Below are 15,791 nucleotides of genomic sequence, written 5' to 3' on the forward strand. Positions count from 1 at the left end.
GGTTTTCAAAAGTTTTATTCACTGAAACTGATATGAAGACCTTCTTAAGAGTAACACAGATGAAATGATAAAATCAACATGCTGTATAACTTCCAGAGAAAAAATGTAGATAAATTCTATCACTTGACTTTATTAAAGAAATAAAAATACTTAAATCATTTACTTTAGTTATGAATTTCTAGATACATTTTAATTCATTTCTCCATGGAATACAGATAAAAAAGACTGTATAAACTCTTGTTTTCATAAATTTAATGGGTTTTAAATTATTGTATACAGATATCTTGGGTCTTAATATGTGCATAGTTTCCTTCAGGCCCATTAGAGAAAGCAATAATATTTCATTTTCAAAAAGTCATTATCTCTTAAGAATGTCTCCTGAAGGGTTCTTAATACCTTGCATGAATATGCAGATACTCACATGGATATCTAAAGTAGAGATCTCATATATATTTCATTCTCTGGCTTGAAGGTGAGAGTGAGTAGCATGACTTCATTTTCCTAATCCCATTCTTGCTACATTGTGTTAATACAGATTTATGAACCAGAATAATGGTGAGTTCCTAATCTGGAAATGACACTCTCTTTTCATTGTGGGGGTTTGGAGGAATGGTGGGTAGGGGGGATATGTTTATGCTATTTGATTATCTTGGGTAGACACAGATTTTTCCAAGTGAAGCTGGAACTCTCAATACCATTAAGTATTAAGACCTGTTTATCAGATTCCAAGAGGCTTTACTGTGATGTATCTAGCCATGACTGTTTTGATCCTCATGCACACAATTGTACTGAGGACAGTGCCATGACCCTTTATTTTGGAGTTTTTCCAGTATATTCTCTAGCAAGAAGTGTCATACTGCCATCTACAGACAACACTGTCCCTATTATAATCATCATTCCTCACCCAATTTTCCTCCAATCAGGAGTCATTTTGTTCTGATTTTCTACCAAACTTAAAATGAATCCATATATCTATTCAGATACTTCTGCAGAACATTTTGATCCCATGTTGAGTCAGTAGATTCTGTAAAGTCCTAGTTCAACTGAAAATAATTAAAAATTATTAAAAATTATTAAAATTAGAAAGGTTACTTAGAAACTTGGATTACCTACCAGTCTGGTGTGTACAGACACAGGGGTCTTGAAAGTTGTCACTGGATAGCTGCACTCAGAAACGCTGTAGGGATCAGAACTGCTGGAGGAACACTTGGAGATGGAATCACAGCCCACGAAGGTGTTATCAAGAGGCAGTTCCTGGATGATGTGGTGCTTTGAATTCAGGGGAGTTTCCGGCTGGATCTGGAAGGCAGGCTGTGGAGAGGCAGATTTGTAGTGCCGGGCCAAATCAGGACTTTCAGGCTTGAAAGTAGTAGGTGTAGTGCCCCAGTTGTACTTGCCCACGGTTTGCTCTTCCAGTTCAATGGGAAGGTCTAGTGTGATGCTGTTTCCATCATTGTCAGCATCATCTGCCTTAGTTTCTTCAATAGTAACAAAGTTAAGCAGCAAGTTCTTAGGGGTATGCTTCTTCTTCTTCTTCTTTTTCTTCATCATTATCATCTGCCTGTTTTCTGGGTTTGGAGTAACCCATTCGGAATTCTGCTTGTTTTTCTGAGCAGCCTTAAGGTGTGGTGATTGGCGGCATCTTACTACAGCAGTGATGAAAATAACAAGGATGACAGTTATGGTGCCTGCAACAATGGCAACCACGATCTTGACATAGTCACTGGATGGTGAGGATGTATCAGCTGTCTCAATACTTTGGGTCACTGGTGTTTCAATGTTTTTTCGCACCAATTCATAAATCAGTGTAGCATTGGTCACTGACTCATTCACAAATAGATTAACATTTACAACATTGAAGAGAGAATCAGGTTGTCCTAAGTCCTTGACTTTGACTACCAGTTTGTGTAAACCAAGGTCTGCAAGGACACAATTCTCCTTCAGTGTAATGTTGCCTGTTGTTTGGTCAATCATAAACAGACCTTTTGTGTTTCCTCCTACAATGCTGTAATGAAGCTCTGCATTCATGCCAGTGTCATTGTCAACAGCAACTACCGTGAAGACCACTGTGCCTGGATTAGTGGATGGCAGAACCAATTCAAAGGAGTAGTTCGAAGAAGGGACAACAAAAACTGGTTTGTTGTCATTGACATCAACCACATTTATGGTGACTTTGGCAGTTGAAGAACGTGATACCCTACCACCATCCTCAGCCTTTACATAGAAAGTATAAGATTCTTGTTTTTCTCTATCAAAGGAAATATTCGGTCGGATGACACCAGTCTGTGGATCAATGGTGAAGTCATCACTTGCGTCTAAAATGGAGAGAGTGACTGCAGAATTTTCTCCATAATCAGGATCAGTTACAGTGATTAGTCCTACTGTGCCATGTCTTGGAAGGTTTTCTGGGACATAGAAGTTGTACTCATTGTGAGTGAAAATTGGACTGTTGTCATTCTGATCAAGAACAGTCACTAAGACTGTGGCATTGGTTATTAAAGGTGGCATCCCGTTATCTTTTGCCAGAACTGTGAATGAATATTTTTCCTGTTTTTCTCTATCCAGTTTCTTCGCTGCAGTCAGAATGCCTGTACGACGATCCAGGTTGAATTCAGATGGAGCATCAATGCCAAGCAGGTAGTTTATCTCAGCATTATGCCCTGTGTCTGCATCCGTTGCACTTATTTTTGTCAACTGGGTGCCAGGAGAGTTATTCTCAGGAACAGAAAGACTTATGAAAAGCTGAGTGAAAACTGGAGCATTGTCATTTTCATCTTTTACTTTGATGAGGAGCATGGATGATTGATTCAAAGGAGGTTTGCCAGCATCTGCAGCCAGTAATTTAATAGCATATTCTCTTGTGGACTCGTAGTCAAGATATGCAGCAGTCTCTAGGAGGAACTGATTACTGAATACTGGCCTCAACCTGAAAGGGACTTCATGATCTGTAAAGCACGTCACCCTACCATTAAGGTCAGCATCCTTATCTGTCACAGTTATGAGCGCAATTTTTGTGTTGAGTGGAGAATTTTCTGAAAGAACCACGGTGCCATTGATTGGATTGATGATATATCTTATGTCAATTGATGGGACATTATCATTGACATCTGTAACATTTACTAGTACCATTGATCTTGCTGGTATCAATCCACCATCACTTGCCAAAACCAGTAACCTGTGGTTTGGTGATTCCTCCCTATCCAGTGGTTCTTTGATTGTGATAAGTCCACTGGTGGAGTTGAGGTGAAATAGCCTCTTGGCCATGTTGGAGACTAGATTGCTGAAATAGAAGTGAATCCTGGCATTTTCACCTATGTCGGCATCTGTGGCATGAAGTTGTGTCACTGAAGTACCTACAGGAGCATTTTCTGGTATACTGACTTCAATCTCATTCTCCTTGAAGACTGGGCGGTTATCGTTTGTATCAGCAACACTGACTTGCAAAATGGCAGTACTGGATCTTTGAGGAAAGCCACCATCTTCAACCTTTACTTTCATTACATATGTATCTTTCTCTTCCCTATCTAACTCCTTTTGAACTATCAATTGTGGCATCTTCTCTCCTTCTGGTGTTTCAATAACATCAAGCCCAAAAATACTTTGACCCTGGAAAACATAGAAGGAAACATTTTAGCTTATGTTATTATTTAATGAGACCAGTTTTCAATTCCTTGAAGTCATATGACATAGGCTCAACTCAGAAATAAGTGCCAGAGACTTGAATTCTAAGTCCCAACTTCGTCAGTAACTAATATTGTCACCACAAACAAGATGCTTAACATCTCTACACATTTGTGAAATTAGAGTTGTGCTAGAAGATGTTCTAAGCGCTTTTCAGGTTGTAGCACTTTGTGGTGATAAATGTAACATTTATGTGAACTATTAAAGATTTCAAAAGGAAGAAGTATGTAGAATTTTAAAAAGAATTATCACTAAGTTTCACATGGTGAATGAACTTATAAGTGAATTAAAAATGGTTACTCCAAATGAATTAAAATATCTTACTGTAGATTTCAGTTGTCTAGGACACCTTTTCACCACCAGAAGTAACAATCAATTATAAAATCTTTATCCAAGACAAAAGTGCATATATCACATCTAATAAATACAACTAATAACTTTGGCAGAGGGAGAAAATATGCAAACTCTGATAAGAATAAAACCTTGTGTAAAATACACAGACTTTCTTTTTTTCGCCTATAGAAACAGGTGTTAAAAATGAAATTTCTGGGAATTCCCTGGTGGTCCAGTGGTTAGGACTCGGTGATTTCACTGCCAGAGCCCAGGTTCAATCCCTGGTCGGAGAACTAAGATCCTGCAAGCCATGAGGCCTGGCCAAAAAAGAAAGACATTTTCTTGGAGATTAACAGAACAATGTTATTTAACTTCTAATTTTTTTTTTAATGAGCACGCACAATGGACTGAAACTAACATGCCAAAATGTCAAATTGGAAAATATAGCTATAGGAACAGTACCTATATTTTCTTTATGCCTATAAAGTCAGATTATGGGAATGTTTAAAATCAGTTTCCTCTGGTTCTGGCTTCCCTCAAAACCCTCAAGGAAGTGGTTCAATTAATATAAAACTGTAAAATTCTTAAAGTGCTTGGGCTCTCTTAAGTGCTATTGTTTATCAGCACACAGAGGATCTCATACTCTTGTATAAGTCTTTAAACAGTCAAATAATTTTGATAAAGTCCAATTTATCAATAGGAAATTAAAAAAATTAAAGTCCCTTCTCTGAACTACAATAAGATAAGCCCTACACAGACAAACAGTGATCTTGATAGCTGATTGAGGAGTAGCATTCACTGGCTCTCAGGTGCAGTTCTAGCCAGTGTTACCTGTAGCACTTTGACAGAAATGAATAAGATAGAAGGTACTGGAGGCTGTGAAGATCAGAAGATCTTAAGATTCCTAGTACACAGGTGATTTATGAACCCTTACGTACACACGTACATGCGTGCACACACACACACACACATAACCACACACTACAATTTTAATTCTTCAATATATTTTTTAACATAAAAGTTGCTGACATGTGCTGAAGATCAGTTATTGAGATACCATCTATGTGAACAGGAGAGCATCTGAGGGTTTTTTCTCATTGTTCTGTCATACCAGTTTCTAAAATAAGATCCTAAATGTTAGAAACCAATGAAGGATATCAGGTTTTCAGGGACCACTAGAATATATGGTGAGATTATATGGTCATATTATCTTTTATAACTTATCAAAGTGTTATAATTGCTTACATAAAATCTAGTACAGTACTTAAGTACAACTACATTTTTCCTCATGAATTGCTTGAAGATATTTCTGCATTTTTTGGATTTTTTGTGTGTGTTTAGATGCACTTACTCTTTTATTCAAATCCAGACCATAATATATCTTGATGGAAGAATTAAATGTTTATTATGAAATTTAAGGTGGCATTTCAAAAATATTAATTAAAATCATCATTTTGCTTCAATGTAATTAAAAAAAAATTCCTACAAGGTAACCAATGTGTATTAATCTTAGTTTTAATTCATAAACTAAAATGAGCATTCTATTAATATTTTACTTATATAAACCAATAAACAATTTGCCTTTTCTTTGCCAAGGAAAATATTTTTCATGTAATACCTATCTACAAGTGTGAAAATTAACAAATCTATTTTAAGAAAAAAAAGAATTTTACAACAATAATATTAAATATACATACAGTATTTACTATTATAATTTGATTTAGGTAAACTTAGTGATTAATGATAATTTTACTTTTGTAATGATATTTCAAAAGGCCTTTAGGAAGGTTCAAATCTGGAATGTCTCACCTATGGGTAGAAAAAATAGCTTCTGAATTGAACTTCACAGAAATCCATGGCATTTAATACAATTTTGTTAATTCTTGGCATGCCAATATTCAGTGACTAATATGGTCACAGCATTTTTCTAGGCACTGGCGATATGGTGGTAAGTAAAAATATTTTGCTAATGTAATGGAAATTAAATTTTAGCTAAGATGAGGGAAAATCAATAGCAATCTAAGTATCTACTGATGTTGATACTAATAGATTTATGTTAATTGAAAATAATTACATTTTTAATAAGGGCTATAAAAGTAGATTATAAAGAATTATTAGAGGTTATATAAGGGGGAACTAGCATATATAATATAGCCTAAAAACAACAAGTGAATAACTTAAGGTCTTGAGTTTCAGACTCAATTATCTAATTTATGACTATAATACATCTGGGGAAAAGAATATGCTAGTTTTAATTTTTAATTTTATTCATTTATGTTTATGTATTTTGTGTTTGTATATTTAGAGCTTAGTCTTATGTGTTTGCCTGAATTTTGCATTGACCTTTGCTTTCCCAAGCAAATGAATGCAGGGTTATGACACTTGAAAAACCCAAGAACAGCATGTTTGCTGTCCTTAACTATTATATGTGATGTGACAGTAATGTTAAAAGATAGATTTTTCAAATTTTCAAGATGATAATGAGATATACATACAAGATAATGGACAATGTCCATACTGCTCTTCTGTCTTCTATGACTGCTCTGTCCAATATGACAGCGATTAGTCACAAGTATTTACATTTAAATTTTAATTAATTATAATTAGATAAAATAAAAAAATCAGTACCTTAGTCTCACTAACCACATTTCAGTTCTTACAGCTACATCTGAGTAGTGGCTATGGCATTGGACAGCACAGATATAGAACTTGTCCATTATTACACAAAGTTCTATTGCACGGGACTGTTCTCAGATGTTACATTTTTCTTTAATAAAAATCTATGTTCAGGTCAGGGGATTTTGTGCATACCACCCCCACTCAGATATTTAGAGCTCTACAAATGACTTCCTAGTTTACATATTTAAATTTCAGAGTGGGCATGAAGATGGCGGAAGAGTAAGACATGGAGATCACCTTCCTCCCCACAAATACATCAGAAATACATCTACATGTGGAACAACTCCTACAGAACACCTACTGAACTCTGGAAGAAGACCTCAGACCTCCCAAAAGGCAAGAAACTCCCCACATACCTGGGTAGGGCAAAAGAAAAAAGAAAAAAACTGAGACAAAAGAATAGGGATGGGACCTGCACCAGTGGGAGGGAGCTGTGAAGGAGGAAAGGTTTCCACACACTAGGAAGCCCCTTCACGGGTGGAGACTGTGGGTGGCAGATGGGGGAAGCTTCGGGGCCACAGAGGACAGTGCAGCAACAGGGGTGCAGAGGACAAAGCAGAGAGATTCCTGCACAGAGGATCAGTGCCAACCAACACTCACCAGCCCGAGAGGCTTGTCTGCTCACCCGCCGGGATGGGTGGGGGTTGGGAGCTGAGGCTCGGGCTTCGGTCGGATCCCAGGGAGAGGACTGGGGTTGGCGGCGTGAACACAGCCTGAAGGGGTTAGTGCACCACGGCTAGATGGGAGGTAGTCTGGCAAAAGGTCTGGAACTGCCGAAGAGGCAAGAGACTTTTCTTGCCTGTTTATTTCCTGGTGCACGAGGAGAGGGGATTAAGAGCGCTGCTTAAAGGAGCTCCAGGGACAAGCGTGAGCTGTGGCTATCAGCTCGGACCCCAGAGACGGGCATGAGACACTAAGACTGCTGCTGCAGCCACCAAGAAGCCTGTGTGCAACCACAGGTCACTATCCACACCTCCCCTCCAGGGAGCCTGTGCAGCCCGCCACTGCCACCGTCCCATGGTCCAGGGACAACTTCCTTGGGAGAACACCCGACATGCCTCAGGCTGGTGCAACATCATGCCAGCCTCTGCCACCGCAGGCTCACCCCGCACTCCATCCCCCTCCGTCCCCCTGGCCTGAGAGAGCCAGAGCCCCTGAAGCAGCTGCTCCTTTAACCCCGTCCTGTCTGAGTGAAGAACACATGCCCTCAGGCGACCTACACGGAGAGGCGGGGTCAAATCCAAAGCTGAACCACAGGAGCTGTGCGAACAAAGAAGAGAAAGGGAAATCTCTCCCAGCAGCCTCAGGAGCAGCGGAATAAATCTCCACAGTCAACTTGATGTACCCTGCATCTGTGGAATACCTGAATAGAGAACGAATCATCCCAAATTGAGGAGGTGGACTTTGGGAACAACAATACATATATATTTTTTTCCCCTTTTTCTCTTTTTGTGAGTGTGCATGCATATGCTTCTGTGTGATTTTGTCTGTATACCTTTGTTTTTACCAGTTGTCCTAGGGTTCTGCCTGTCTGTTTTTTTTTTTTTTTTTAGTATAGTTTTCAGTGCTTGTTATCATTGGTGGATTTGTTTTTTTTGCTTTGGTTTTGGTTTTTCTCTTCTTTCTTTCTTTTTTTTAATTACTTAAAATTGTTTTAATAATTATTTTTTGTTTTTTATTTTAAGAACCTTTTAATTTAATTTAATATTATTTTATCTTTTGCTTTCTTTCTTTCTTTTTTTTCTCCATTTATTTCTGAGCCGTGTGGATGACAGGCTCTTGGTGCTCCAGCCAGGCGTCAGGGCTGTGCCTCTGAGGTGGGAGAGCCAAGTTCAGGAAATTGGTCCACCAGAGGCCTCCCAGCTCCACATAATATCAAACGATGAAAATCTCCCAGAGATTTCCATCTCAATGCCAAGACACAGCTCCACTCAACGACCAGCAAGGTACAGTGCTGGACACCCTATATCAAACAATTAGCAAGACAGGAACACAATGCCACCCATTAGCAGAGAGGCTGCCTAAAATCATAATAAGGTCACAGACACCCCAAAACACACCACCAGACGTGGACCTGCCCACCAGAAAGAAAAGATGCAGCCTCCTCCACCAGAGCACAGGCACTAGTCCCCTCCACCAGGAAGCCTACAAAACCCACTGAACCAACCTTAGCCACTGGAGGCAGAAACCAAAAACAACGGGAACTACGAACATGCAGCCTGCCAAAAGGAGACACCAAACACAGTAAGTTCAGCAAAATGAGAAGACAAAGAAACACACAGCAGATGAAGGAGCAAGGTAAAAATCCACCAGACCTAACAAATGAAGAGGAAATAGGCAGTCTACCTGAAAAAGAATTCAGAATAATGATAGTAACAACCATCCAAAATCTTGGAAAGAGAATGGAGAAAATACAAGAAATGTTTGACAGGGACCTAGAAGAACTAAAGAGCAAACAATGATGAACAACACAATAAATGAAATTAAAAATTCTTTAGAAGGAATCAATAGCAGAATAACTGAGGCAGAAGAACGGATAAGTGACCTGGAAGATAAAAGAGTGGAAATAACCAGTGCAAAGCAGAATAAAGAAAAAAGAATGAAAAGAAATGAGGACAGTCTAAGAGACTCCTGGACAACATTAAACGCACCAACATTCGAATTATAGGGGTCCCAGAAGAAGAAGAGAAAAAGAAAGGGACTGAGAAAATATTTGAAGAGATTACAGTTGAAAATTTCCCTAATATGGGAAAGGAAATAGTTAATCGAGTCCAGGAAGCAAAGAGAGTCCCATACAGGATAAATCCAAGGAGAAACACACCAAGACACATATTAATCAAACTACCAAAAATTAAATACAAAGAAAAAATATTAAAAGCAGCAAGGGAAAAACAACAAATAACATGCAAGGGAATCCCCATAACGTTAACAGCTGATCTTCAGGAGAAACCCTGCAAGTCGGAAGGGAGTGGCAGGACATACTTAAAGTGATGAAAGGGAAAAAAAACTACAACCAAGATTACTCTATCCAGCAAGGATCTCATTCAGATTTGATGGAGAAATTAAAAACTTTACAGACAAGCAAAAGCTAAGAGAAATCAGCACAACCAAACCAGCTTTAGAGCAAATGCTAAAGGAACTTCTGTAGGCAGGAAACATGAGAGAAGGAAAAGACCTACAATAACAAACCCAAAACAATTAAGAAAATGGTAATAGGAATATACATATCGATAATTACCTTAAATGTGAATGGATTAAATGCTCCCACCAAAAGACACAGACTGGCTGAATGGATACAAAAACAAGACCCATATATATGCTGTCTACAAGAGACCCACTTCAGACCTAGGGACACATACAGACTGAAAATGAGGGGATGAAAAAGATATTCCATGCAATTGGAAATCAAATAAAGCTGGAGAAGCAGTTCTCGTATCATACAAAATAGACTTTAAAACAAGCTCTATTACAAGAGACAAAGAAGGACACTACATAATGATCAAGGGATCAATCCAAGAAGAAGATGTAACAATTGTAAATATTTGTGGACCCAACATAGGAGCACCACAATACAAAAGGCAAATACTAACAGCCATAAAACGGAAAATCAACAGTAACACAATCATAGTAGGGGACTTTAACACATCACTTTCACGAATGGACAGACCATCCAAAAGGAAAATAAATAAGGAAACAAATTTTAAATGATACATTAAACAAGATGGACTTAATTGATATTTATAGGACATTCCATCCAAAAACAACAGAATACACATTTTTCTCAAGTGCTCATGGAACATTCTCCAGGATAGATCATATCTTGGGTCACAAATCAAGCCTTGGTAAATTTAAGAAAATTGAAATTGTATCAAGTATCTCTTCTGACAACAACCCTATGAGACTAGATATCAATTACAGGAAAAGTCTGTAAAAATTACAAACACATGGATGCTAAACATTACACTACTTAATAACCAAGAGATCACTGAAGAAATCAAAGAGGAAATCAAAAAATACTTAGAAAAAAATGACAATGAAAACGCGATGACCCAAAACCAATGGGATTCAGCAAAAGCAATTCTAAGAGGGAAGCCTATAGCAATACAAACTTGCCTTAAGAAACAAGAAACATCTTGAATAAATAACCTAACCTTACACCTAAAGCAATTAGACAAAGAAGAACCAAAAAAACCCCAAAGTTAGCAGAAGGAAAGAAATCATAAAGATCAGATCAGAAATGAAGGAAACGATAGCAAAGATCAATAAAACTGAAAGCTGGTTCTCTGAGAAGATGAACAAAATTGACAAACCATTAGCAAAACTCATCAAGAAAAAAAGGGAGAAGACTCAAATCAATAGAATTAGAAATGAAAATGGGGAAGTAACAACTGACACTGCAGACATACAAAGGATTCATGAGCGATTACTACAAGCAACTATATGCCAATAAAATGTACAACCTGGAAGAAATGGGCAAATTCTTAGAAATGCACATCCTGCCGAGACTGAACCAGGAATAAATAGAAAATATGAACAGACCAATCAGAAGCACTGAAATTGAAACTGTGATTAAAAATCTTCCAACAAACGAAAGTCCAGGACAAGATGGCTTCACAGGCGATTTCTAGCAAACATTTAGAGAACAGCTAATACCTATCCTTCTCAAAGTCTTCCAAAATATAGCAGAGGGAGGAACACTCCCATACTCATTCTACGAGGCCACCATCACCCTGATACCAAAACCAGACAAGGATGTCACAAAGAAAGAAAACTACAGGCCAATATCACTGATGAACATAGATGCAAAAATCCTCAACAAAATACTGGCAAACAGAAACCAAGAGCACATTAAAAGGATCATACACCATGATCAAGTGGGGTTTATGCCAGGAATGCAAGTATACTTCAATATACGCAAATCAATCAGTGTGATACACCATATTAACAAATTGAAGGAGAAAAACAATATGATCATCTCAATGGATGCAGAGAAAGCTTTCAACAAAATTCAACACCCATTTATGATAACAACCCTCCAGCAAGTAGGCATAGAGGGAACATACCTAAAATAATAAAGGCCGTATATGACAACCCCACAGCCAACATTGTCCTCAATGGTGAAAAACTGAAACCATTTCCACTAAGATGAGGAACAAGGCAAGGTTGCCCACTCTCACCACTATTATTCAACAAAGTTTTGGAAGTTTTAGCCACAGCAATCAGAGGAGAAAAAGAAATAAAAGGAATCCAAATCGGAAAAGAAGTAGATCTGTCACTGTGTGCAGATGACATGATACTTTACATAGAGAATTCTAAAGAAGCTACCAGAAAACTACTAGAGCTAATTAATGAATTTGGTAAAGTAGCAGGATATAAAATTAATGCACAGAAATCCCTGGCACTCCTATACACTAATGATGAAAAATCTGGAAGTGAAATTAAGTAAACACTCCCATTTACCATTGCAACAAAAAGAATAAAATACCTAGGAAAAAACATACCTAAGGAGACAAAAGACCTGTATGCAGAAAATTATAAGACACTGATGAAAGAAATTAAAGATGATACAAATAGATGGAGAGATATACCATGTTCTTGGATTGGAAAAATCAACATTGTGAAAATGTCTCTACTACCCAAAGCAATCTACAGATTCAATTCAATCCCTATCAAACTACCAGTGGCATTTTTCACAGAACTATAACAAAAACTTACACAATTTGTATGGAAACACAAAAGACCCCGATTAGTGAAAGTAATTTTGAGAAAGAAAAATGGAGCTGGAGGAATCGGGTACCTGGACTTCAGAGTATACTACAAAGCTCCAGTAATCAAGACAGTATGGTACTGGCACAAAAACAGAAATATAGATCAATGGAACAGGATAGAAAGCCCAGAGATAAACCCATGCACATATGGTCACCTTATCTTTGATGAAGGAAGCAAGAATATACAATGGAGAAAAGACAGCCTCTTCAATTAGTGGTGCTGGGAAAACTGGACAGCTACATGTAAAAGAATGAAGTTAGAACACTCCCTAACACCATACACAAAAAGAAACTCAAAATGGATTAAAGACCTAAATGTAAGTCCAGACGCTATCAAACTCTTAGAGGAAAACAGGCAGGACACTCTATGACATAAATCACAGCAAGAGCCTTTTGACCCACCTCCTAGAGAAATGGAAATAAAAACAAAAATAAATAAATGTGACCTAATGAAACTTAAAAGCTTTTGCACAGCAAAGGAAACCATAAACAAGATGAAAAGAGAACCCTCAGAAAGGGAGAAAATATTTTCAAATGAAACAACTGGCAAAGGATTAATATCCAAAATTTATATTCAGCTCATGCAGTTCAATATCAAAAAAAAACAAACAACGCAATCCAAAAATGGGCAGAAGACCTACACACACATTTCTCCAAAGCAGATATACAGATTACCAACAAACACATGAAAGAATGCTCAACATCATTAATCATTAGAGAAATGCAAATCAAAAGTATAATGCGATATCATCTCACACTGGTCAGAATGGCCATCATCAAAACATCTACAAACAATAAATGCTGGAGAGGGTGTGGAGAAAAGGGAACCCTCTTGCACTGTCTGTGGGAATGTAAATTGATACAGCCACTATGGAGAACAATATGGAGGTTCCTGAAAAAACTAATAATAGAACTACCATACGACGCAGCAATCTCACTACTGGGCATTTACCCTGAGAAAACCATAATTCAAAAAGAGTCATGTACCACAATGTTCATTGCAGCTCTATTTACAATAGCCAGGACATGGAAGCAACCAAAGTGTCCATCAACATATGAATGGATAAGGAAGATGCGGCACATATATACAATGGAATATTACTCAGCCATATAAAGAAGCAAAATTGAGTTATTTGTAGTGAGCTGGATGGACCTAGAGTCTGTCATACAGAGTGAAGTAAGTCAGAATAGAAAAACAAATACCGTATGCTAACGCATATATACGGAATCTAAAAGAAAAAAAAAAAAGGTCATGGAAAACCTGTGGGCAAGACGGGAATAAGGATGCAGACATTCTAGAGAATGGACTTGAGGGCACAGGGATGGGGAAGGGTAAGCTGGGACAAAGTGAGAGAGTGGTAGTGTATATATGGACATATATACACTACCAAATATAAAATAGATAGCTAGTGGGAATCAGTTGCATAGTACAGGGAGATAAGTTTGGTGCTTTGTGAGCAGTTAGAAGGGTGGGTTAGGGATGGTGGGAGGGAGGGAGACACAAGAGGGAAGTGATATGGGGATATATGTATATGTATAACTGATTCACTTTGTTCTAAGGCAGAAATTAACACATCATTTTAAAGCAATTATACTCCAATAAAATATTTTTTAATAAATTAATAAATAAATACATTTCATATTATCCCAGTAATTTGAAAAGGAGTTGCCTACATATAAGACATAAATACTTTTAAACAAAGTTTTGGACAGATACCTAAGTCTGATGCTAAAGTGTGGTACTAACATGAGCTTACTATCTTTAATGAATGACTATTCCAAGGCTGTTCCTCTGTCTTGTCTCCTTCAGGAATAAAGAATGACTAACACATGGATCCAACATTAGTTCTACCCCATGTCAGTTAGCTCAACTGACATTCAAATCCATATGAACCATGAAAAAACCTGAAGCTCTTTGCCATATGTTAGACCATGACATGAAAACAATGGGATAGATGAAAAGAGGAAATAAAGATATATGGTATCTTAATTTATCACCTTGCTACCTTTACTGTAGATATGTCCTATATACAAAAAAAAAAAATAGTTAAAGCTTTGGGATAATTGTAGTATCCTGAATTCCAAACTTACTCAGAATTATTTCCCCCTTGTTTATAGGGAAAAAATCTTGAGAAAATCCTTTGCTATCTCTCCCAAATGGTCATCCTTTGGTGAGAGAACTATCACTCATCTGTGTCTCTCTCTCGGTAATTTACTTAAGCCTCTATTACATGAATTAATGTGAGTGTAGGATAAAATGGCCTCAAGCTTCATTTATATGTATGATCTCTAAGGACATAGCACCCAGCATATACAAACACATTAAATAAGCGTTTGTTAGATGAATAAATGCACAAATTAAAAAGAGAATTCCTATTTTAAAAGAAAAAAAAAAAGAGAAAGAGCAAAGTTTGGTTGTTCTTGTTTTTAATTTTCAGTCTGTGCTTGAATAGGAATATACTGTAATTGTTGACTCAGGTTGCTTTTTTTCTTTTGCTTTAATTAAATTGTCCAAAAAACAATTTCAGAATTATTTTATAAAACAACTATTTTTTTCTGTTAGGGATATGATAAGCTACAGTGTCAATCTCTGGTAAAAATTTATAGCCTAGTTGTAAACCTTTATTTTTGGAAGAAATAATGACAAGTACTTAGTTTGGTAAGTGGCCTGTGTACTGACAAAATACAAAACCCTACATCTGTCAAACACCCATATGTACAAACAAAAAAAAGAGACAACAAAAACTCAGAGAAGAAAACAACATACTATATGAATTGAATGCAACACATTATATGTTGATTTTGGATCCTGGTGTCTTAAACTAGTTTGATCTCATGTACACAAAATTGCCAATTCCAGTTCAGGTTAAGAAAAAATTTGGGACTTTCTAATAACCTCATGTAATTCAAAAGACTTAATTTCATTTGTGAGTGGCATTTCTTCCTAAATTCAAAAATAAGATGAGTTTGCAAATCTAGGACAAAAACCGCTGAAATAAGCAAGATGTTATTAAGCTCATACGAGACTTTAATTCTTTGTAGGGATTTGTAAAATTAAGGAAAAGAAAGTTGGTGCTGGATACGAAATTCCCAAGAGAAGTATTTTTGCTTTTGAAAAAAATGAATAAGGAATATTCCTTGCCGAATTAAAAGCTATTTTTTTGCCTATCCTTCTGTGAAAGAATTAGCTGAAACATTGTACTAAACTTTAGCATTTTTGACATATGCATGTGCAAGACACCACTTTATTGCCTATTGGAAGGTAATAAATAACACAGCAGTTCCAGAACTATAAATCTAGTACAGTTGCCCAGAAAATGCATACAGTGC

General features: G+C 37.1%; 1 protein-coding gene across 5 annotated transcripts in view; it reads right to left on the reverse strand.

Moving 5' to 3' along the window:
* Positions 1 to 15,791, reverse strand: part of PCDH11X (protocadherin 11 X-linked) — a 708,447-nt gene that overhangs the window by 669,751 nt on the left and 22,905 nt on the right. For all 5 annotated transcript variants that reach the window (XM_073798965.1, XM_073798964.1, XM_073798963.1 and 2 more), the window contains exon 2: positions 1,114 to 3,606. In XM_073798965.1, coding sequence (XP_073655066.1) covers positions 1,114 to 3,606 — 2,493 coding nt within the window. The remainder of the gene's footprint in view (positions 1 to 1,113; positions 3,607 to 15,791) is intronic.

The sequence above is a fragment of the Tursiops truncatus genome, chromosome X, assembly GCF_011762595.2.
Source record: "Tursiops truncatus isolate mTurTru1 chromosome X, mTurTru1.mat.Y, whole genome shotgun sequence".
Lineage (NCBI taxonomy): Eukaryota > Metazoa > Chordata > Mammalia > Artiodactyla > Delphinidae > Tursiops > Tursiops truncatus.